At 32.7% G+C, this 26,733-nt stretch overlaps 1 protein-coding gene across 1 annotated transcript in view; it reads left to right on the plus strand.

Annotated features, from left to right (window-relative positions):
* The first annotated feature begins 15,907 nt into the window (after positions 1 to 15,907).
* LOC123710492 (DE-cadherin) overlaps positions 15,908 to 26,733 on the plus strand; it is a 175,287-nt gene continuing 164,461 nt past the window's right edge. The window contains exon 1 of the mRNA XM_045662462.1: positions 15,908 to 16,385. Coding sequence (XP_045518418.1) covers positions 16,301 to 16,385 — 85 coding nt within the window. The 5' untranslated portion in view covers positions 15,908 to 16,300. The remainder of the gene's footprint in view (positions 16,386 to 26,733) is intronic.

A 26,733-nucleotide genomic window follows, 5' to 3' on the forward strand; every position in this document is an offset into this window, starting at 1 on the left:
CCAACATAATGTTTTACGAGTTGGTAACAATTCAGACTTAGGTCCATTGTTAGTTTTATAGGGAAATTTGCATTTGTATTTTTTTTTTGTTTTAACATCAAAATTTTAAGCAAGAAATATGCGTTCAAGCCGTGTTCCAGCTGTGAATTTGATGCGCAATTAATTCGGAAACAAATGCCTAAGAACACATAAAGGGTTGTCGCACTGAAATGAATATAAAAGAAACTGACACTGTGGCGCTTAAATTGCGATGTTAAACATCAGTTCTAACCAGCCTTTCAGTTCGTTCAAATCTTTCTTTGTTAATTTCAGTTTAAAAACGTGAGGCCTGAATATTTTCTACTTGTTTCAATTTATCGATTTCACTGAAACAGTTCAATAATATACAATCTTTTTCGGCATAACGTTATATAGGTCTATAGAACAAAGTAACGGAATGAAAGTTCATACTCGGTTTTACGACCAAATATGAGTAGTCCCTTAGATGTCATCATAACAGATTTTCACTGTAGATGCTAATTTATATCGATAGACATATATTAATCGAACATACAATTTTAAAGATTATTAAAGGAGAAGTGCGGAGAATCAGGTCGTATAGTCAACATCAGAACTTGGCTCACAAACCACAACATTGAATACACAATAAAGATCCATTAATTCTAATAAACAGAAGCTTACACAGGGTGTTATCTATTGTAGTGGGGCGTAATTAAGACGTATTCTCACAACTCAAAGTCCCATTACCAAAGGGTCATTTCAGCCCTAAATTAACTCCACACTAAAATAAGCAAGTTGGCAGCGAATAAACATGTACAAAGATCTAACCGTGGATAACTTTATTCGACTTTAGTTGACCTTCTGAAGCGATTTAATACCTCTGTCACGTCTATACTATACTATAGAAATATACTATACTATAGTATAGAAACTATAGGTATATAGTTTCTGACAAAGACAGGTATTATTTAGTAATACTCATGGGGAGGTCCTGTATGTAGAGGAATAAAAGATGGACACTTGAAACAACAGTAGGTCCAGTAGGACTGTAGAAAGAGATGTATAGGACGACAAAAGAAAAGATGGACAGATGTCAGCTGTCAGCTGTTTGACTGTAATACAAATAAGTAAATACATTATTCCTGTTCCACATAGTGACTTTGGAATTAATATTTCGATATATATTCCAGAGTCTTTAGTTATTTGTGCAATATTTTTATATATTTTTAACTTCATAGGTAGTAAATAAGAAACAAAGCTATTTCCAATGTTTTGTTAATTTTTATATCTGTAAGCATTATTACTAGGATCCTATTGAGTAGACTATTAAAATATACGTTTTGAATGGTATACCTCCTTCCGTTTTGTGAAATAGCACGAATGTTGGGGTAGTGGTTTAAGGTAGCAGCCCTGGTCGCGAGTTCCGATTACGGATATGCACAAATGCAATTAGCGTTGGTCCTATGGTGACTGGAAACATCGTGAGGCCGGTGTGGTCAAAGCCAAAAAGTTGTTTAAATATGGAATATAATCGGTAATCTTCAACTGAAGCCATGACTTAATATATCGAGTATAAGACACAGAAGACTCATCATTTACTTAGACAAGTAGGCGATCTGCCAGGCTAAGACTTATATAGGGATTGTAGCGCCACTTGATTATAACATACCGATGTTTTGTTTTATTTTAAAATAACTAGTCTATGCTTGGCCTAAATAATGTTGCCCAACTTCTAAGCAATATATAAACCACATACCCCATAACAAACCACTCTAAGTCATACGTCAACTGTACATATGTTTCTGACCGTCATTGTACTACGTATTAACAATAAATCAGCTACACGTCCAGACTTATTGTTCCATATATAGAGGTATATGCTTTAAGTTTAATGTCTTTAGGCACTATTTGTCCAAATAGTAATTCATATGTGATTAAATATAGATACATGAGAAGACAGGACTACTTCGAACTACTAATTTAAAACATAACAATACATTCGCTGTACAATTTTAATTTTGATATGTTATTCAAGAAAGTCCCTTCTTTTAAAACAAGGGTCACGTACTCGAGAGTCTTCTGCAGTCCAGAGGCGATTTAATTAAACATCAGAAATGCCTCCTCCGGTATCCCAAAAAATAACAAAAATGCGTAAAGGGTAGGCAAATTCAATTAAACATGATGTAATATGAATTGTCAATAAGATTTTGTAATTCATGCATAATATATACACTTCGTTGAAATAATACAGTATAAATAAAAAGCAATGCAACTGGCGGGCTTATCTCCTTCGAGCGATCTCTTCCAGGCAAACACACTCAGGAAATAAATTAAATGAAGTTAGGTGAGCGCAACAAGTGTACAACTTCATAAGATATACTTAGACAATGAATGTAACGAAACACAGTAATTAAAACATATGTAGACAGTGAAACGGACAATAAAAAGGACACATGAAAAAAAATCGTATAACAAATTATGAATACTTTGGTTACTATTTCGCACTTATTTGTGATATTTAAACTAAATTTTAAATATTATTGAAGATATTTTAAGCAATAAAACGACAGAACTGATACCAGATCAACTTATGTTTCAAATTTGATACAATCAAATTTCCTTCATAATTCAGTAGAAATAGTTGTAATAATCTTTTTAAGACCTAACGAAAATTTACTAATATTAAAGATATTGTAGCCAATAATAAACTTTTTCCTATTTATTTTATTATAGCTAAATCGGTATACCTAAGCGTATTTTTAAAAATATTATTTCAAAACAATGAATTATTTCAAGCAAGTGTGAAATGTATCAAGACACTCGTGGTATCTAGAAAATGTAAGCGGAAATTGTAGTGGAAAACAGTCTATAATTCTTCTCGTGTTAAAGAATAAGGTTCAATTTACAATAATTATCTCGCCCGGCTCTGATTACAGCTGTTTCGTCTTGTAATTATTATGTAATTAGCACGCGGCGTGTTTTTCAAAGGAACGAAAAATAAAAATAAGCTTAAGAGCTTTGTAATACAAACGCCTTAATTCTTGTAACTTTTTGTTAGTAACTTCTTATTAAATTCGAAAAAGTGCTTTCCCTATGATATTTCAAGAGACAAAACATATATAACTGAATGAACACAACATCCTTATTGTACAGTACTAGTACAATAAGGATAGTACTACTTATTGTACTATTAATTTTATTAAAATAGTAACTTCTACAGATCATTTTTCAAGCCTTGTGGTTGATGATGGACTCTATGGAGTTTCATCATTCCCGGATATGAGCAGTAACGCAAGGATGTTCTATCATCACAGCGGACAATCGTGGGCCTCGTGTGGCCTGCTACCGGCGTGTTTTTGGACTATTGTGCTGATTGTACGCTATTTAAACGTAAAAAAATGTAGCACAGTATTTATTCGTATTAAAAATCTGCGCTCTTACTATCTAACTTCCAATAGGGACAGCAATACCGATCCAAAGGCTTTTGTACGCGATCTAGTGTCAATATATCCGTATCTCAACCTTGGAATCACTAGGTGACAGTCATCATTGATAATGATCAAAATTGAATATGGGGCAAACGGGCAAGAGGCTCACCTGATATTAAGTGATACCGCCGTCCATGGACACTCTCAATGCCAGAGGGCTCGCGAGTGCGTTGCCGAGCGATGTCGTTGTTAAATATTACAGAGTACGGGGTTCTAAAAGCAATCACTTACATTTAACGCCTGCACTCGCTACTTGAGCTTTAGTAGGTACTGTGGCCTTTTATTGATTATAAATTTGGCTTGAATTGTTGGACATATAAAGCACATTCGTACGGTTCTTTCAGGGGTTTAAAGCGATGCACATACCCAGAAAGTCGTTGTTATTTAGAATCTTTGTTTCTGTTATAACGTGAAAAATTTAATACACATAATTATTTATAAACCTATAACTAATATCTTTGCACATACTATTAACAGTTAAAGAACATAAACAAAAAATATAAAATATACGTGTAGTTTTTACATATTTTTAGACTATTTACATATATTTTTACTACTTTTTATACATCTTAAAAATTACAATTACACTAAAGCCAAAAACGGAATATACATTTCAACACAAACATGAAACACAGTTAACAATAATTAGCTACTGATAATAATATATATATATATTTATATATTTATACCTACACATAAGACGTTGAAAGATGCATTGATCATTATGGATATATTTTTAAGATAAAAGAGGAATGACAACGCCCTTATATCTAATAAAGGATACCAGAGTGTTTTATATTATTTTATAAACATTTTATTACATATATATCTATTTGCTGATAATTTTAGATCATAAAAAAAAATTTAGCTACTTGATTCGATACATTTATGTATTATAACTGTATTTATATATTGTGGCAAATGACCATGAGGTGAAAAATATATAAAAGTTATTTTTATTAGACTGGTTAACGGTTTTTGAGTAATGTGGTTCGGAGAATAACGTGTCCTGTGCGTATCATGCCCATCGTCCTATAAGAGTTTTGCATATAAATAAATTACATAGTAAAATAGTTTTAATAATAATAATTTATTCATGACAGCAATATCATGGTGACAAAATTTATCGAACGCTAGCCCCATTCTAGGGGAGCCCCTGTGTTGTTGGTTGGTTATAATGTTGAAAAATTCCGTGGTACATTCCAAATTTTTAAAGAGTATTCTTAGAGTTTCATCTAATCAAACATGTAAATGTGTGTGAGTGCGTATAATATACTATGTATTTGAGAGTGTGGCTGGGAGTTGTTATAAGCGTGCGTCAGTGTTAGTTTTTGGAACCTCACAGTTAAGCCGTAATTTGTATTTTTTGTTAATTATATGCTTGAAAATATATGAGGGAGATTTTAGTCCTAAAAAGCTAGTCCCGCAAAAAGTTTACAGATCCAAAATAAGAATACTGTACCACTCAGCTTTATAATAAAATATGCAAATTTTAAAATGAAGTCTACGAAAACGTACAAGTTTGCGTTGTTAATGAAACAATGTAGCGGGTGTTCCAGTCGGGCCTTCTAATTATCCGGAACAAGAGAACACCAAATTAGCTTTGACTCGACAAAGGACAGTGAGGCGCCAGCGAAAACCTGCGACTTTCAGATGTTTCGAACTCGCATAAAGGAAATAGTGATTTTTCCGTACAAAGGTTTTGTAGAATAATATTTTGGTTACACTATCCTTAAAAATTATTTACCCTATTTGGTCTTGTTGTTTTTAAACCGCGTTCTAAAATATTAGGCATTTTAATATTCGTATGTAAGTTGTCACATAATCATGCTATGGAATACTCTTCCCAATTCCGTTCCACTAAGTCTCTTTCTATTATCTTCTAATTATATTAGATAAATTATTAAATAAAATTAAAAAGCATTACAGCAATATTTCATGGAGTTGGACTTAAAAATAATAATAAAAATGAAATTCATAACAGGAATTCATCGTGCCGTTAAATAAAATCATGATTCATAATATTTAAGAAAAACCATAATTTTCGTAATATTATGGACGACATAATCCATAACAAAAGCGTAACTTTCAACGTTTTAATAATGTCGTAAATAAGAAGCCCTTATCTCGGAGTTGCTATAAACTTTACGGTCCGTTATTAGCTACTGGGCATTAAACATTAGGTCAGCACTCGCAAGTGACGTATACTAAATATTCATTTATTCTAAATGAGATTGTTAAGTTTACGTATATATCTTATATATAGGTAATTAAATCTGTTTTACGGCAAATTATATCTTTGTTATAATTTAAAGTATGTACTTTTAATGTATACTAATGTTATATTTAAAGGAAAATACTTTTCGGCAGTAAAATACTTATTCAGGTTCCTATATTATTTTATGTAGGATTCAAAAATTAATTCATATTATTTTAAGTCAATCGTACTTTTTATAGCTTGTGATGGAGTTGAAAGGACAAGGTAGCACTCTAAAAGCATTGCGTTGATCTTCAAATGTCTCCAACGACCACCTGATTTGTTGCGTGAGACAGCGCATACGTAAGCGTGCTTTGACGTCGACTCGTCCGGCACTTTCTTTGGCTGAACCATCTAAGTTAATCTAGTAGCTGTAGGCAGAATATTTTTTTAAATAAAAACCAGATTTCAATGAATATTTAAAATAGGATGAAAAATTTATATTTTATATAGTATTGAGAAGACATTGTTCTTATAAAAACTATAACCATCGTTCGTCGTTCCACAATTCAGAGTTTTTAAGGTATTTTTCGTCACGACCACTGTGTGGAAACAGCTGCGCATTGAAGTATTTTTGTACTTAATCAACTTAGGATGCTTCAAGACCAGAGCATACCAATTATTAAAAGAACGGTAACGTACTTGCAAGGCTTCTGGCAGTGTGAGTGTCAATGGGTGCCGGTATCGCTGGACATCAGGTAAAGGTCCGTTTTGCCTGTAAAAATATTAACAAAATTACTAATAGTATCTTATCTTGTTTTGTTTATATGTAATATTATGATCGTATTTTAAATGTTATATTAATAATTTTAAATATAAAAAAATCATATTCCTGACCCATATCGAGACATCACTTTTGTACTTTGAAATTAAGCGAATTGACAAAATAGTCATGCGCTATACGTTTTATATGAAACATAATCAAAGAATAAATAATAACGGTAAAAGATAAAAGATGAACGAAGGAAAATTCATGACGCCATAAATTGAGGGGAAGAATTGCGACTGCTCTCCTTTACGATATAATCGTATCCAGTCTTAGATCATTAAATATAATCGACTATGTGAAATATAATATATATGTATATGAGCGTATTTGGTATATATAATAACCTAAATGATTAACTGGTGTGTTTAAATATATTTAGGCCAATTTTAACTTTATGTATTATGTATAACTATATATATTTTCTGAAGTGTTGGCCTACTGGCGTCAGTATGCGACTCTCATTTATGAGATCGCAGGCTGGCTGTGCACCAATGGACTTTCTTTCTATGTGCGCATTTAACATTCCCTCGAACGATGAAGAACACGAGGAAACCGGCTTGCCTTAGACCCAAGAACTCGACGGCGTGTGTCAAGTATTGATTGAGTGTTGATCATACTTGCCTATTAGATTGACATTGATCATGAAACAGATATAAAAATCTGAAGCCCAGACCTAAAACGGTAATGTAATGAAATATGAATTATTTAACTTAGCAACAGTCTGTGGCTTAACATTAGTTTTAACACTCGTATTGTAAAAATAAACACCAAAATTTTGAATAATTTGCTAATATGACAAATATTTGCAATTTTTTATCACATAAGTCTCTCGATAATTACAGTTCCGACGGTATACTGGTGCTTGATGACATTTGTCTACTCATTCAGTATTTTTTATAAATTTATTAAAAAAACATTTTAATGTAAAAAAAGATTGAACTATTTAAATTAAATTAACTTTTAATTTACAAGTTTGGACCTCATAAATAGCTGAATTAATTAATGGTGTAATACGCCATCTTGTAGAAATTTGAGATAACATAAGATCCGATTTTGTCGCCTGCGCATGTCAACTAAGCAAGTGCCTCAAAACAAGATGGCGCGGCGCTACGAAAGCGTAAAATACAAATTCGATTGCATCGCACAACAAACAATTCTTTATTTCTGGATTTAAACGAACTCAGAGTTGAATAAATTGTCTAATTTAACGGTTTTCACTATAACTTAGTCTTTTTTGTGAAAGTGTAAACAGAAATTGACAGAACGAAACAAAAGAGTGCAAATACTGATTCAGTTCAATTCAGAATAATTAAACATAAATTGACCTTGTCGTGCGTCAAGAATTTAATATAATTAAGTCGAAATTATATGAAATATTATATTTTTAATTTTATGACTGAATAGAGATGTAATAGATTATAGTAATTTATAAGATTTATTTATTTATTAACACTTCGTTATATTACAATATAAAAAAATTGAACATAATTAAATCAAAAGAAGGGCAACTGTCGGCCTTATCGCTTTCGAGCGATCTCTTCCAGGTAACCACTATGAGTAAAGAAAAAAATATGTATTTAATTACATAGCTTAACATTCCCTTCACGTACCGAACACTAAAAATATTACTTCATTATATAACTGTACAAGTCTTCTACCTAAGCATCTCTGTTATCTTTTGCTTATCCTATCAAAACCTGGACTAAATCCAGGAAATACTACAGAAGGCACCAAAACCAACGACCATCCATGGATGTCATGAATCAGAAGCGAGAGAGTTATGTCAGGATCGTAACAAGTCTACTCTCAGTATTAATAAAAAATATGACTGATTTAGAAATTATTTAGCCGTACTAACATATCGAGCATAAGCTACTGAGCTAATTAAATGTATTATATATATGCAGGTATATATGCCTCTATATATATAAAATTATCGTGTCACAATATTCTTTCCCATACTCCTCCGAAACGGCTCGACCGACACTTATGAATTTTTTTATGCATATTCAGTAAGTCTGAGAATCGGCTACTATCTTTCAAACCCCTGAGTGATAAGGGGTGTCCAACCCAAAAAAAAAATTTATTTTTAGGAAAAAAAAATTTGTTTTGTTTTTTTTATGATAAGGCATACATAAATACATACAACCCTTAATTGTCACTCCTGTAGGATCAACCCCTATTTTTTATAATAGGTTATTTTTATTGAATTAAAAAAAATGTTTCCTGGAAATAATATACATGGCAAAACGACGTTTGCCGGGTCAGCTAGTATGATATAATTATTAAAAGCCTAAGATTAAGGTATGCATTATTTAACTTTAAAGCATGTCATGTCTACGTCATCCGGCGTTAGTTCAGGATTTGATAGGTTTTGGTTAAGATAATGTCAATCAAAGCTCACAGTTTGGTTATGCTATATTCGTAGTCATAAACTGAGCAATTTGGTTTAACATGAATAGCTCCTATGTTTAATATCCTAGAGCTTGCAAAATTTTGACGAATTTACAGATCCAATTGATAAACTCCTTCGGTTTTTTTGAAGTCGTTTAAGAGTTTGTTAAGACTAATAGCGTAATACAAGTAACCCTCATTCATATTACTTAAGTTTATTATAATAGTTGCTTATGAATGCCAAGGGTAGGTAGGAAAAACTTTTGTCAAATTTGTCTTGACTTAATTTGTCAAAATTTATTTATAATTTTCTGTCTATGTTTAAATGTTTTATTTATGATAATGTCAAAACCACACGGAGGTTTTGATTTTTACAACTTTTGCTTTTCTCATATTTTTTATCTATTGGCCCCTTGCCTCCTGTGACAACTGGATTACGATGCCTTTGGTTAGTACATATAAGTCAGCTTTAATGACCATATCAACATTAAGTGATCACAATTAATTACGAACATCATGTAAATTTACAAATCATTCGTCAAATAGAGTAAATCAAATCGCGCTGACACTTGTAGGTTATATTTGCAATATATTCTGTCTCCAGTTTCACAACCATAGTCTTTGAAGTCACCTTTATTTATAGTCCACACGGTGATTTGCCGGCTAGGCTGTCCTCTAAGTTATACAACTACAATAAATTTTGCTTCGAAATGCGATTTTACTCTGTAACTTCCAATATTCGATTCCGATCGCAGTAATGAGTCGTTGCTCCGCTCGATTCCAAGGCTCTCATGTCAAAAGTTAGTTAAGGGCAAATGATTTAAAACTTTATTAATTGATTGTTAAACTGTTCAAATATTAAGAGCTGTTACCGAAGATGATAATTTGCACTTTATAAGGGCGATAAACTTTAATTTATGTCAATATCTCAATGCAAGACCGCCCAAATAACACCTTAAATCGGATGTAAAAGCTTCATTTTCTATTTTATTTCAGAGGTAAGTGAAAATTAAGTGCAAACTTCGCCAAGTATTCAATTACGAACAGAATTGCGACCATTTACTTTTTATTCGCCTTTGCGAGTCATAAAACAAAAACTTTATTGGTAATATAGAAATGCAATGCTCACTAGGTAGGAGGAAATTGCTCTTAATGCAATTTGCAAATTTATGAAGCTACATATATTTGATGCCGTTTGTATGAAGCTGGGGATCTAGTATTTTAAATGTCTCAAACAAAAACAAAACTTTTCTTTTTAGTAATGTCTAATCATTTGTATTAATACTATGTAGGTTAAGAAAATTGTAAATACTGTATATTTGATTGTTATGTTTAGGTTTTATTTAAATAAATTTAAAAAAGTTTGGTCCCTTTAACGCTGGCAGCATTTCCTCGCCCTATTGCGATACATCGTTGAGCGCCAGCACGAGCTCTGGGGTAATATCTACCAGGTGCCAATTTAAATATTTAATTAGCCGCACACTTGAACACCAAGGCCCAAGAGTCTAGTACAAAGGGAACAAAATCGAAGTTGGAGGAAAAGCTCTTATATTTTAGCCGTTTATTATTTTCCGCCTGCTCTGCGGCCGCCCAAGCTTTTTTGCTTGTCCGAGGGAGGTGAAACGGGACAAACATCCCATACCAAAGCCCGTCCGATCTTCCAAAGGATCAACGAAATCCCATCCCGCCGTGCCATCGTCTCTAGTGATGAGACGAAACCATTTTTAACAGATTATTTTTTTTCACCTAATTAACCTTTATTGAATAACTATATAAATAATAATAATAACTATATAATAAATAATAGAAGCTATATCTTTTTTACTATGGCACTATTTATTTATTTAAACAAATCATATGGTAGACAGTCATACATCGAAGAGCTAATATGCAGTCATGGGGCGAAGTCATGCGCAAGTGTTGTCCGGATATGGAAGTTTTGGGAGATACTTGACATCATTCGGCTGGAGCCCACAGAGGCGCAAATGACATCGTGCAGCAAACGTCGAACACCACAAAAGTAGTGTCTGCGGTGGTCTCAGCACTGTCATAAAATTCGTTTTGTGGTGGAAACTGCTCTGCTTTGAGTTATTCAAAAAATGGTTGGCAGTGACAAGGTATTGAATGTAGTGGTATCCTTCTGTGAGCATATTTCAGTCTCCAACTGAGACAATAAAAAGAAGAAAGGGAGAGATCTCGGAGCCTCTCTAACACGTCCTTGTAGGAACTATTCGATGTGCCTTTGTTGGTATTGCTCACACAGTCTCTGAATAGAAGAGATTCTGTTTCGGCGTGATGTGGATGACCGAAACTTCTACGTCATTCATATATATACACGGAACAATATAAAACGGCTAATAGTTTTTGTTAAAAAAATATAAAATTAAAAATATTTTAATAGTAAATAAATGACAATATATAAATAATAAAACTTCTCTAGTAACTGACTAGAGAAGTTTTATTATTGTCGCTGACCATTGAAGCATTCAAACATCGAGTTCTATAAATAATTAAATTTTACCATAATACAGTGTTAAGTTGGCGGTCGTTGTAGGGATGTTCAACTTTCTTTAATTGTTTAAAACATGTGCTAAGAACTAACAAAAATTAGGGATTATTTAAGAGTTCTTAAATCTAAGTGATACTTCAATAAGATTGTAGTCAACCTTTTGGATATTATCGGAAACAAGAATGTTATTTTACAATTTATGAGTGTGGAAAAATTATATGGCTTATTTTAGCATGTGTGCATACTAACATTAGTTAATAATTATTATACGTGACAGAGTCCTGGCGGGAATCTTCATTTCTCGCAATAAGATTTTTTGCTTCCTAATGAAGTTTTGAAAAATTCTGGCTTTAACATCATTAACAGCCTTTGTAGTTCTAACAGTGTTCTGTCCGTACGCCCCGATCATTTCTCGTCTTCGACAACGGCTAATACCAAGCTTTTGATGTGTCTGGAATATTACCGACAGCTCCATGCCTATCTTGTGCAAGGCGATCACTGCAATCCTGTTTTCCTTAACACCCTATTCCATATTATAATTTGATAATGAACACGAAAAATTTGTGAAATTACGCAAAATCGAAAGAAGTTTTTAAAATAATATACGTGTTCCAAATTCAAAATGTTGAAAAAGTTTTTATGTAACAGTATTTATGGCCAGACTAGTTATATTATAGTTCTAAAAAAAACATATATATGTACATAATATATGTTGTGTACATTATGCATATAATCATGTTACATAGTTACTACATTCGCACTCGTACTATAAGAGAGAAACGCTACCCATATACCTGCATTAGCGAGAAATCTCTATAAGCGAGAATGAGATTGTGCTCCCTTGAACTCTCGCTTATCCAGGTTTGACTGTGTATAGTTATATATAACGTAACCCACTTAATAAATGTTATTCCTATGTTAGTATCAAAGAAGGTATTCTAGATCAAGCCTCTAACGAATTGCGAAGTCACCAAATCTATTTACTAAGTCTATATACCTCTTAATTTGTATACTAAGATAATGTTAAAACGATTTATCATCCTTACCGTGATCTTGAAAGGAATTATCAACATAATGGAATTTCTGTACAAACGACTACTTTGAAAGTCGGGCTCAAGAGATTTAAATCTGCCCTCTAGGCTTTTATCCTGTTATTTACAACAAGATTCTGGTATCTTGATACCGCTGAACATATTGTTTGGTTACCGAATCTTACATAAAATTCTTTTTATATGGCATTTCTACAGTGGAATTTGCTTACTGTCAATATCGTTGACATTCTAGAAAAAAAAGAAAAGACTTAAGAAAAAAAAGAAAATCAGGAATAAAACGGATTTTCAATTCAAAATAGTATAGTAGCCCTTTATAATTTACATAAAACCTTCATGAATGATACAGCTAAAACGTCCCCAGGAACTAAACATAACAGTGGTATAAATAAAAATCGATTTAAATAATACCGTCAACAAAATAGTTATTGATGTAGGTCAATCATTTTTGCTTAAAGTTATTGTGACGTTATTTTTTATTAATTATGTTTAAACCAAATTTGATCAAAGCTAATTCCCTAAGAGGTGCTAGTGAATCATACCATGTAACCTCCATCAAGAACTTAGTAGGGTGTAGGTAAGGAAAGAAGTTATACCTTCTTCTATATCATTTTAACATTATCCTACAATACATTTTATCAGGGGCCATATGATGTGAATAAATATAGCACCCTAGTGGCAGAATTCCGCAAGACAAACCCTAAATGCCGCATTTGTAATGGTTCGAATATACAATATTTTATATCGTATGCTACAATCCCATTGTGCACATGGAGTGCACAATGGGATTGTAGCATACGATATGCACTCTGGGTAGGAGCTCCCCAGTAGCAGCTCCTTCCACTTGAGCGTATTCAACGAAGAGAGGTCGATGACGAATCCCTTTTCGAGTGGCTTAATACCTTGGGTTTGCGTAAAGCCGTCTATCTGCATCTTCTATTGCATTTACCACGGAAAGTGTTCAGAGGAGTTGTTTGGATTAGTACCTGAATTTCATCATCAGACGTCGAGGTAGAATACAAAATTCCACCCATATCAATTGGACGTCCGTCGTTCCACATCTGAGCGTTTTGTAAAACAGTTTTTGCCCCGCACCACCACTATGTGGAACCAGCTGCCCACTCACTCCACTCCAAACCCATTCAACTTCGGCTCTTTCAATAAAAGAGCGTACCAAATCTTAAAAGGCCGGCAACGCACTCGCGAGCCCTCTGGCATTGAGTGTCCATGGGCGGCGGTATTACTTAACATCAGTCGAGCCTCCTGCCCGTTTGCCCCCTTTTCTAAATACATAAAAGGCAGTTTTTTTCAATGTTATATCAAGATTATAATTAATAAAATACATTTTATTTGTAAACATTGCATTCGTTAGACACACACAATCATGCGGAAAACTCAGTGAATTACTCTCGTGGAAAATATTTATAAAAAAGAGGAAATGTTTATTGTGTCCTATTTTCAGGTAATGTTTAAATAAAAACACGACTCACAGACTAATGTATGCAACCTTTTAGCCTGTACATGCCAAGTGAATATAATACGAGATTTTTTATCAAATGAAATTATGAAGCGAAATGACGGAAATAATAACACAAAGGATATATTATCCTTTAATAAACATGTAAGTGTACAATTTCAGTTAATTAGCATTAATTAGGTTTACTATAAAATTCTATTAAAAAAGATGCATAAAATACTCATCAGAATTATATAAAATTACATTAAAATGTTTGAATATTTAGAAAACAATGCGGAAATTAAAGTTAACATAAAAAGTGATTGAATGATTGAAATGCCTACTCAAATAAAATCGTAAAACGATATGAAGTACTTTAGGGTTGGATCTACGGATACATAGACTCACTGTAAATTATAGGCGATTTTTCATATTACAGGGGGCAAACGGGGAGGAGACTCACCTGGTATTAAGTGATACATTCACATAAAATAAAGAAACAGCAATAAAAACACCAGAACCTAAAATTTCTTATTCATACTTTAACTTTATACTAAAGAATCACTAATCATATTTCACTTACAACAGTGTGTTGCAACTTTTTTTGTTACTTTTTTTTGTACTTTTCTGAGTGTTTTCCACTTAGAGGACTACACTCTTAAAAGACCTCTGCCGAATAAGTCCCCAAAACATTAACAAATTTCAACTTTTAAAATTTGAAATAAAAAATTAAGTGACTTTCATATGCATGGGGAGCGGAATGCAAAATTGCATGTGTAGATATTTGCATCTCTTTCTCATTGTAATAAGCTGTCATGTTATTTGAAAATGAAAAACGAAAATGAGGTGAGACTTAGGTGAGTCCTAATAGAGACGAGATGTATTTGTCGCAGTTAAGTAGTTAAATCAGAGAGTTAATTGAATCTCTAGACAATTAATTAAAGATCGATATTCAATCAAGTCGCTAAAGTTCCGTCAGACAAGTGAGTGAATGAAACGTTTAACGAGTTTCCTAAACGTTCCTAGGCAACAAGACTAACCTAACCTCTCAGTTCTTCACAATCACACCGAAATAACAATAACAAATGAAATAATCATGGCGGAGTCTTATTTTACATTGTTAATCAACACGCTGGCTTTCGGTCGGACACATAGTTAAATGTTTTCGACGCTGCTTTATTTAAATCAAAATTATAGCGAACTGTCTAGAGATTCAATTAACTCTCTGATTTAATTTATAATTACTGTCGCCCATATAAATCGAATTCCATAGAATATTTAATATTTTTCTTCTCATTTTTCAAATCAAGAAAGTTCGTATACTAAATACATTGTATTTTAAATATAAGTAATAAAATATATTGCATTATCCCTCGCAGGCTGACTTTCTGGTTATAGTATGTTTTTTAATACATATAACAAATATTCAAACTTATATGTAATTTATATCATTATTATAGCTTATCATTTACTTTACGCGGCCTAGATCCTAGTACCTATCACAAAACATGAACATTAATAACATGAACGTATAACGTCAAATCACTATTACATTAGCATAAATAACAGTTTATGCTGATATTATTTATCAGTTATTACTGAGATAGGTAGGTGAAGCTAACAAATGTCAAAACTAATAATCTTGTCTTGTAACGAATAATTAAGCTTATCTCAAATCTAAGTTTTATATTTAGGATTTAAGGAGCTCCTATGTTCTCGTAAGGTACAAATATATTGGAATGCCATATAATGATCTTTAGAAATAGGAATCCAGGCTGGACGACGTCTTTTTTGCGCGAAAGAGCCAGTTTAAAGTTTCACCGGTTGCTAACGCTTCACCTCCACGTATTTGCAATGCCAGTTGCCGTTTAGTCAAGTGTGAATATAGGAGCGTATAGCGCATGCTCCGAACTCAACGGCCCGCCTCGCGCGGCGCTCTAACTTGTTGATTGTTCACTCACTTCATGCCAGTCTCTCGCGAACGATGCGCTGGGCGGTCGTGTCGCACATAGCGCTCACTAAATATCAAGTTCGAATTTCTTTTACGAAAGTATGTAAAGTTTTAAAACAAAAACTTGTGTACAAATATCGCGAAGATCGTGCCGGTTAGTGCGTTACTAAGTAAAAACAACACAAATAAGTAGTTTTAAGTTATTGAAACTTAATAGGCTTACTCGTTATACCTGCATGCTTCGTCCCACGACTCGTGCGAAGCGGTTACCTTTATTGGATAAACGAACATTTTTCAAATGGATGTGTTTTTATATTATGTGATAGTGTGCGTGATATGTGTAAATAAAGGACTTCATGAGTGCATTGCCAAGTCTGTGTCCAGTTATTTACTCTAGTGACGTGCTTAAAATTGTCAAGTTAAGAAAATGTATTTCTGCGGAGGAGAGAGGGGAATGTTCGTTGCGCTGTTGGTCGGCTCGCTGGCATTGGCGTCAGCTCAGTACACTAAAGGTGGGTAAAAACGACTTTCTTACCTGTTTGTACGCACTACGCTAGGTAACCCCGACCCTGTCTTGCTTTGTTCTATCGCCCATTGTTCACTTCCCGGAACATTCAAATTTTGAGCTACCTGTCACCGATGACATCATTTTTACTTAGAAATGAAAACGTGTTCAATGATCGGTATTGTTACCGTTCCAAAAACTACAATTCCTAACGTTATGGTTTATCGAAGTAATAATGTAATTAATATTGTTCAATTTTCTTTCTTGATTAGGTGCGATATACTTCTACAATTATTATTATTCTTAAGCTAGCCTAGATATTATTAGAAATTGTTTATTTCTATTATGCGTTAAATGCTCAGTATAGACAAATGTAAATACTGATAATTTTTATAGGTTATCATTATTTACCCTGAGTAAAGTTTTAAGTCTCGTGTTCGTTATTTTATTTTACAACAACAGTATAAAGTAATTGTAGCTAAATATTTTACATATTATTAAATGTAAAAAAAACACTTAAAACAATTAATTCACCTAAAAAATAAATAGTACTTATTTTAGTTACTGATAGGTAGTATTGCTAGTATTTACCATATTGACCCAATAATAACCTAAGGTAGGTTATATTTATCTTAAAATTAATCTAGAGCATAATAACTTATAGTACAGTTCAGAGAATGCTAGAATGTGATACCTCCTACTAAAGGCACTCGCATTCTATTACGTTTAAAACAATAGGAGGAAACACGATAGGTCCTAGGTACGTATTGACAATGGCCTGCAAACAGATCCGTTGTATGGTCAGGTAACACATAACGACCACCATATTTAGATGTTAGAACTAGTTCTTAGTATTAATTTAGGTTTGCAAGTTATCCGAAATTAGTAATGTAAGCAGCAGTATAATCCGAGAACAAGTAACAAAGCTGTAGATATTGTACGTATAAAAATATTAAATACATGCTATGTTGTTACTTAACAAATTATTTAAGGCCTGACGAAGAATTTATTTCAATATTTTCTATAAAATAAGTAAACGAATGTGATAGCCTAGTGGCTTCAGCGTGCGACTTTCATTCCTGAGGTCGTAGGTTCAATCCTTGGCTGTGCACCAATGCACTTTATTTCTATGTGCGCATTTAACAGTCGCTCGAACAGTGAAAGAAAACATCGTGAGGAAACCGGCTTGCCATAGATAGTCGATGGCGTGTGTCAGGCACAGGAGGCAGTTCACATACTTGCATATTACATTGACAAATTATCATGAAATACATTCAGAAAAAGCCCAGACCCACCGCGAGTTGTAGCGCCACCGATATTTTTTTTTAAGTAGATGCGTGTAAAGTTATAGTTTTAATATGACAATTTAAATGAGTGTGTAGTTGATGTTATTGGTTTGGCTATTTGCGGTCACCAGAACGGTTTTCGTAAATATAAAAGTACAAAAAATTTGGTTCTCGATTGTTGAGCGCTGAGCAAGCTTTTTGATATCAAAAGGAAACTATTTTAGCATAGAATTTTAAAGTATTTTATAGAACAGGCATTGGCCATTTTGAAGTTAGATATAAATATTGGCTGAAGATGTCAAAACGCAACAACTTGTATAATCTGTTAAGGATTTTTTTTTAATATTTTAAATATTCTAACAATTCTTTGTTTTTCTGACTTTCACTAAGAATTTTGTACAACTTTGCTTACAAGTTGAGAGTCGTTTACCCCAGCGAAAGGTGATCGTGACCACGACACCCATTGTTTCTTGCAATTGTTTAAGTTCAACCGGTTTTGCAGTAATATACATCCGAATATAGTCTGTAATTATATAAGGATTAAAATTGATATCCTGTACAGCACTTCGCTCCAATTGACCAGTTACGAAACCAGCTTCACATTTAATTTCACAGAATAATTAAGTAGGTAAAAGTAAATTATATTTTTGTAATAAAATTGAACGGATTCATTTGTATATAGTATGACACTAGATGAAAGATATTATAAAAGTTCTAATTCATAGATAGCGGCGTTGGCCTAGTGGCTTTAGCGTGCGACTCTCATCCCTGTCGTCCTAGGTTCGATTACCGGCTGTGCACTAATATACTTTTTTTCTATGTGCGCATTTAACATTCGCTCGAACTGTAGGAAACTGAAGGAAAACGTTGTGAGGTAACCGGCTTGCCTTAGGCCCAAAAAGTCGACGGCGTGTCTCAGGCACAGAAGGCTGATCACCTACTTGCCTATTAGATTAACAAATGATTGTCAAACAGATACAGAAATCTAATCTAAAAATTTAATTATTTCCAAAGTGACAAGAATATTTTACGTTTGTCATACAAGTCCACATTTTTATGTCGAATTCTATTTATATTCCTTTGTTTTTAATCAAATCCAGCAGATCAATCGATAAAATTTTATTAAAAAACATTCTTTCGAATACCATATATTTTATAACAATATTTATTTAATATTAAGATTATTGGTGGTTAATCAAGCTAATTAGTAAAGTTTAAAAAAGTTCGCTTGAAGTCGTAAGCTTTACTAGTATTTTACAGCCAGTGCTAAATCAGTTCATACCTAATCGACAATATTTTAATAATTATTGTGTCTGAGAACAAGTCAAGCCGTAATACAATATACTAAAATAGTGCTTATAATAATTTAAAAAATACGTTGCATGAGCTAGAGTCATTGCTATTAAGCGGTCAGGCGAACCTAATAATACAACAGTAATATAAAAATGTGAAGAACTGCGGAACTGATTATATGTATATATTTCGCATATACATATATAAAAATATAGAAATGCGAATGCAACACTCTCTAGTCCTTTCATATCAGTCACAAATTGCAGACAAATCATTTAACATAAATATTGTTTGTTGATGTATTGTCTGCATACACTTTAAGGTTGTGTTAATTTTGTATGAAAATATCTAATACATTTGCATAGTTTTAAGTAGGTAGCTAGTATAGGTCAAGGAGAAAATGTTCAGAGAATATGCTGATTTTATAATACCTTGCTGAATCAACTAGGTCGGTGTCAAGAAATGGTTCTAGAATATACTTAAATGTATTAGCTTCCTTTTCATTTTTGTTGAATTAAAATATTAGTGGTCCATCCAGCGCACCAAATCTTCTAATACTATTTGTAATAATAATGCAAATTAATCAGTTTACTGATTTAATTATATTAACTAGATTTATGTATATGAAACGTGGAATAGGAACTGAATAGGAGATTCAGTGGCGTTACAACACGGTGGGCTCAGGTTCATGTTTCATTGAAAAATTTCCTTTATAGCCCTACAAGTTGATGGGTTTTAAAGCTCTGTCTGAATTTTACTATAAGATTTGCTTTTAGTAAGTTTGTTACTAAGTTTTCACCGAACAAGCAAGAGTTACGTACGTACTGGTGTACCGAATGTAAATATAAGAATTTGCCCACTATAGAATGCACTGATTAGAATCTCTTAATTATTTTTTGTAGGGAAATACGTTAGGCATATGATAACGTGACGCGAATGCCTTGTGGTGGAGGTATATGTAGGACTCGCTCCTGTGCGTACTCACTAAAACCACCAATCATCAATTAAAGTTTACGAAAAAAATTACGACACCAGAAAAAGTTCATAAATAAAATCTTTATACAAACTAGCTTTAAGTAACTCCCAACGTAAAGGAAAACGTAACATTTCTCGTAATAACCTACTTTGAAACAATTTCTTCGTTACGAAAGCGAAAACAAAGCTAAATCTTGTTAAAACTCTTGTAATGGCCTATTAATTTTCTAGACTTGTGAAGTGGGAGCCAAATTCTTGGTGCAGTGCGGCTTGGCGTGTCGATGCGTTAGGAAATTGAAAAGAATTCTATTTCAGACTTCAGTTCGGCGGTAAAATTATCACTTGGTACATTAGATTGCTTATTATTTTGTATCGTAACTATTGCGTTAAGTTCAGTTTAGTGCATACAGTTATAGTTATTAAGCTCAACTTCCATTTGAAAATAAACTTGGCACAAAATTATCAACATAACAACACCGCTCCGTTTTTTAACATAATTTAACATATTTACATATTGTAAGATTTTTTAATGTTTTTTTTAATATTAGAATTGTAAATATGTGTCAATGAATAACAAAACATTACAAATATTTAAACGCCAAAGTTTTTTTCTATTTATTTAGACAGTACCTACTGGCAAAAATTTAAAATGTATTCCGATTAAGTTGTTAAAGTGGCTTTTAACTGGAGTACATGTTTTTATGTCCGTCAAACGAGGGTTGTAACCCTTATCTGGTAACGTGTAGGCGGCATGACATGAAGTTTTTGCCCAACAAAATAATCATTAATATGTATGTCTTTAGTACATTTTCGTATAGATTCTTCTATTCGTACTTATGTTTTTGCTGGAAAATGTCATATTAAGGTATAGGATATCTGGTAAGCAGTGCAAGGGTAAGATTAGACAGCACTAACGTCAAAAAATTATTGGATTATGGCATTCGGGTAGTCCTTGCACTAAATTTTGTTTCTGAATCTCATACCTAGAGTTTTCTGGGATCCTCAACCCTGAGGTTGTGACTGCCACGTTGAAATGTCGTCCACCAATCCATCGCTTATTTGTAGTTTATAAAATAACTTTATCTGGCGAATATATAATTAGAAATAATTTTTAATAAAGCCAATATGTAAACAACTTCTTTTACAAATTTTCCAGAAACTTTTAAGTTTAAACTTTGTTAAGTTAAAATTATGTAGACTATATTAAATTGATGCAATTATGTTATTATCATATAAATAATTACTAACCTGTTGTTATAATGGTTCTGGTTTGAATTTTTAATTACAGAACAGTACTGAAATGACTTAAACAAGTTTTCGCCCAACATTTGAGTTCTGTATCAACAATCTAAACGAACTTTGCCAAAGTTTAAAAGTTCAAAATAAAAGTTAAACGTTTGAATAAGTTTCTGCTTTAATATTTCATATTTTTCATCTCAGCGAAAGTATAATGAGTAATATTTTATGATACTTCGCGTTAACATTTAGTTTTTTTTTAATACAATACACAGTTAAGCTGATAATCGCGTATCAATATTAATTTCTGAGCTCTTGACAAATTTCACTTACCTAATAAGTACACTTGAAGGCAAAAGTGTTTTTAAGTCAGTTTTTGCCGCATATCCAGCTGCCCACTAAAGTATTTCCGAACCAATTCGACTACGGGTCCTTTAAGAAAAGAGAGTACTAATGCCTAAAAGGCAATCGGCAACCCTCACGCATTATCAATAACATCAGGTGAGCCTCTTGCCCCCTGTTCTATAAAAATAACGAAAATTAAGTCATTAACATTAATTTAATTAACTGTCGTGTCATTGAAAATAATGTTAATAGATTTGTAGTATACTATGTTTATGTAATAACCGCATTGTACCAAAACATGAATGTGCATCAGCAGTGTGTAATTACAATGAAAACAATGCCAAGGTACACAAGACCACATAACAGAATGCTAACATATACTTTGTGAATCACTCACCACACGAATAAATATAATTCATTAACCGCCATATATGTGGAGGCTACTAGGTTGTTTTTGTATTATTACTTGTTTCCACTCGTCCAGTCTATTTATTTGCATACTTAAACAGTAGTGTAATTGCGTTTACTTTGATAAACTGTTTGGGGAGGATCTAGGCCTCGATGATCAAAATTCTAATCAATATATACGGTTCTAATGTACACTATAGGTCATTTAATAAAGTTTTACCTTTTCCCACGATGCAATGATCACAGTATACAAAGTTATTTGTTGATAAGTTCAGTAATCGTTGTTTTATTCCCAAGGTAATGTTGGCTTTAGTTATTTAAAAAAATAGTAGTTTTTTTATATCGACAGATCTCCGTTCTGGTCTCTTTCCTGTTTATTGACTCACGGAATGCTATACTGTTTTTAACACTTCTACAACAGGTCTCGTTTGGAAGAAAAATTCACACTGGCCAGTTAAACATGTTCAAGTAGCAGCAATAATAATTTCCTGTCTCACAATAACCCATTCATTACCCTTAATTTATACACCTCATTCGAACGGCGCTCATTGCACAGTGCACAATGCTGACTCAAAGGTGGCAAGGTTAAAAGCCGATAAACTGAGGGAGCAATGGTTATTAGCCTGCGCCCGCGCTTAGCTGTGGGTGCCATTGCGATGACGTCATCGAACCGGATTGGTGACGCTGGCCTTAGAAAGCGAATGCCCCTTAGGGATTAGTTGTATGGAGTGACTCCTTTTGGACATATTAACAGTTCTTCGTGGTAGGTCCTTTGTATTTGTAAATCCGTTCCACTGACCATATGCAAAATCGTGTTAATATTCGATCACGGCTGAATAAGTTATTGCGTAACAGTTTTTATCGTATTACTTTAAAACAACTCAGTAAAAAAACTAAACTAATGAATTTTTAACGCTGATTTAAAAAAAGGTCTTACGTAAAAAACGTTTAACAATAAGCCGCTGTTATGAGAACATTCTGCATATTTACGCACAATTAGCTATCTACCTAGCTAATTGTTACCTGACTTGTAACCTGAAAATACAATTTTAATATATATATGACGTTAAAATCAACTTTACACGCTGTCAAACAGCTATTCCATGAATCAGTATTTTCAGCACGACAAGGGTGAGGTTACTGTTATCATATTGATAACAGGATTGGATCGTAGATTAAATGTACCGTTTGAATTAAAACGGTCACATACTATATAAAATGGAAGTTATGTAACATCGTACAGATTGAAAAAACTATATATAGCATATATATTCCATTATTCCTGTATAGCATTATTATATTCCGGTATTATCTATATTCAATTATTATAGCGCTTCATGGCGATTTTAATAGCCAACACTTTTATTGAAATCCAATTGACAGAGTTCCAAACAATGAGGTAAACTTGTATTAATTAATCTTTATATTTGATTTTCAAATGTATTTGAAAATTATTAGTAGAAATTCTAACTGTAACGACAAGACTTGAGGAAGTTTCAGTCTGCGGTGTTGCGGCTGGTCTAGTTTGTTAGTATTATCCCTTCCCTTTTGCTCGTGTTTACAATTCTAATTATTTAAGTATTCATTTATGTCATAATAAATGGTACTGTCATTTTTATTGTATATTTTCTAACAAATTACGGAATTAAAATATCAAAATAAAGTCGAGTTAGATCTATAATTTAAACCTACATAGTGATGGCGATATTTGAACAGTTTTAAATAAGCCATAATTTTTTTCATGCATACGCAAAAGCAATATGCCATATAATAAAAAAAATCTCAATTACTCAATGCAATATGCCAAGCCGTTACTATGTGATATTTGATAATCTTATCTATAAATGATTAAATAATTGATAGGACAACGTTCACACCTTTGTCACAAATAAATTTAGCATTTAAAACTCAAATTACAAGCAATTTTACAACAAGTTATTACAGTTAATATTATCATATATATGTATCACTGGTATTTCCATACGTATGCCATATATTACGTCAAATGAAATTGAAATATCAATGGCCATAGATACGTTTCGATATTCCGTATTTTTCTTAGGTAAGTGAGTTGAGAGGGTAATTTAATCATGCCAATATCGTGGTAGGGGCGTCAAGTTAAGTAGGAGTCTAATGGAAATCTTATGTAGCGATACACTTCTAGTACCTTGTGAGTATGGCATCGATAATCATAGTACTCTGTACAGTTGCTCTTTTAATCATTATTGACTTAATAAGACCCAGTTTTAGAGGAAATTTGTTAGTTCAACATTTTGTATATACATTATTAAAATCACAACCAATGAATGTTAAAAACGAATGCAAATATAAAAAAGTAAGGTTCGCGTTTGAGCTGTTGCTAAGTTAATACAAAACTTATTTGAAAATTGTTTAAAATACAACTAGCAAGAGGCAACATCGTAAGCCATCTATGGATTTCATTATCTGTTTGATTTCATTGAATACAGGCATTGATAAAACCGAATTTTTGAACTGCTTCAATCTATGTAATATATATATGTAATATATGTGGTATATAAATACAAAAAATATAGGACGATTAAAAATAAAATTACAAAATAAATCTCACTTAGTAATCGTTGATTGCGTGTTAATCTCGAAATTTCGAACTTGTAATTATTTTAATGAACTTAAATTCGTGACTGAAATCAAAGTTAGTTTAACAAGATTAAAAGGTAAGATATAGTGGTTAAATAAGTGCTCAAAAATCGTATCAAATTATATCCATTTGAAATCAACATTAAATTTTATCGAATCTACTTGGAAAGAGAAAAAGCTAAATGTTTTTCTAAACCGTAAGTGCTATTTGAAGAGTTGATTTTTAATCTGTATTTTTATGGTAATTGCAATATTTGTTGCTATTTTTATGTTTAATTGAAAATTTTATTTAGTTATTAGTGACAATTTTTGATAAAAATAAAATAAAAAAATCAATGGCGCTAGAACCTTTTTAGGTCTGGACCTCTGATTTCTGTATCTGTTTCATGATCGGTGTAAATTGAACACCAAAGCAACAATATTCGAATAAAAATCAATGGCGCTACAACCTTTTTAGGGCTGGGCCTCAGATTTCTGTATCTGTTTTCATGATCATTTGTTAATCGAATAGGCAAGATCAGCATTCTGTGCCTGACACACACCGTCAACTTTTTGGGTCTAAGGCAAGCCGATTTCCTCACGATGTTTTCCTTTACCGTTCGAGCTCATGTTAAATGCGCACATAGAAAGAAAATCCACTGGTGCACAGCCGGGGATCGAACCTACTACCTCAGGGATGAGCGTCGCACGCTGAAGCCACTAGGCCAACACTTCTCTTACAATGAGAGTTTTTGATAACAATTCTTTATCTAAATAAAGAAAAAATGTCATTAATGAGAACGATATTTCAAATTTGTTTTTGTCAATATATGTGTATATGCAGTGTTCTCATCTCAACTGCCATACCACACGTGCTTGCACATCTCAGCTACCCAATTAAACTAACTGTATTTTGACAGAAGAATGAATGCTATTGCCGCGAACGAACTGTATATTATCACTAAAAGCCTAACTATGTAGGTAATCATTTATTAAAGGAATAATTTCCCATGTTATTGATTTTCCAATATTACTCATTCCTGTCTGCAAGGTTACCTTGTAATATGTTATTAAATTTGTACAGGTCGCTGGTTTTAATATGAGCTTGGGATTACATGATCAAATCATTTTCTGATCACCACACCTAAATAGCCGATGATTTAGTATCTCGAACAAGGGTGAAGAAATTACTCATGCATTGTGTATATATAGTATGTCTCACTAGTAGTAACACTTCGAAGAGGGCATGAAGACACGTTGATGAACTGGGAGCTGTATAGATGAGTAGGTAACAATTTATTTCTCGGTTGAGAATTGAACCCAGGGCCAGAAAGCTTTTATTTACTCACAAAGAAAAGATAATTTGGTACATGTTAGCCTGTCTATAACATTTACTTCTCATTAAAATATAATATACAAAATACTCGATATTACAAAACGCATCCCCGTTCCAATACAAAATTGTTTTTATAATACAATTTTAAAAAAAAATAAGTTAAACTAACATCTCGATTTCCTATATAGCGTAGCCGTCATTAACACAGGAATACTTGAACTTAGTAAATATTTCGAAATTAAACGGTACAAATAACAATAGATTCCCGTTAAGAGAATATCAGTATGGGTCCCTCGGGGGTCGTTCCTACAAAGCGAATTGCTCGTTTTAAAAATAAACCCTCTGATTGCTCTTAGTAATCGTTTTACATTCAATATTGCTTAATTTGAATTAAATTGTATGGGTTTGATATGATTGTAATGTTATTAATACGTCATTTGGCATTTGATTAAAGAGCTCCGAATTGTTTAAAATATCATCTAGTTATTGATTAATTTTTTTAAATAGATTGATAAACAATAATACTAACTAGCTGGCTGGCTGGCTTGTTTGCTCATTAATGAATAAAAATATACTATCTTAGTCGTACATAGTATATATAACCTGGTGTTGGCAAAACATTGATTCGAGTTGAAAGACACTGAAGGCTGATAGAATAATTTGGAAATTGTTGTATTTATTGCAACGCAGTGCAAACATCAGTACAAATTATAATGAGGACAACGGGCCTCTACAAGCAATCTCATCCAGGCAACATTATTAAGAGCAAAAAAATGGTACATACAAAATTATTAACGATACAGACGCAGAGATTAAGGTACTTTAACAGAATCTCATATAACATTTAAAAAATGCCGCAATCTTATCCGAAAAAAAAT

The sequence above is a fragment of the Pieris brassicae genome, chromosome 5 (assembly GCF_905147105.1).
Source record: "Pieris brassicae chromosome 5, ilPieBrab1.1, whole genome shotgun sequence".
In the NCBI taxonomy this organism is placed as follows: domain Eukaryota; kingdom Metazoa; phylum Arthropoda; class Insecta; order Lepidoptera; family Pieridae; genus Pieris; species Pieris brassicae.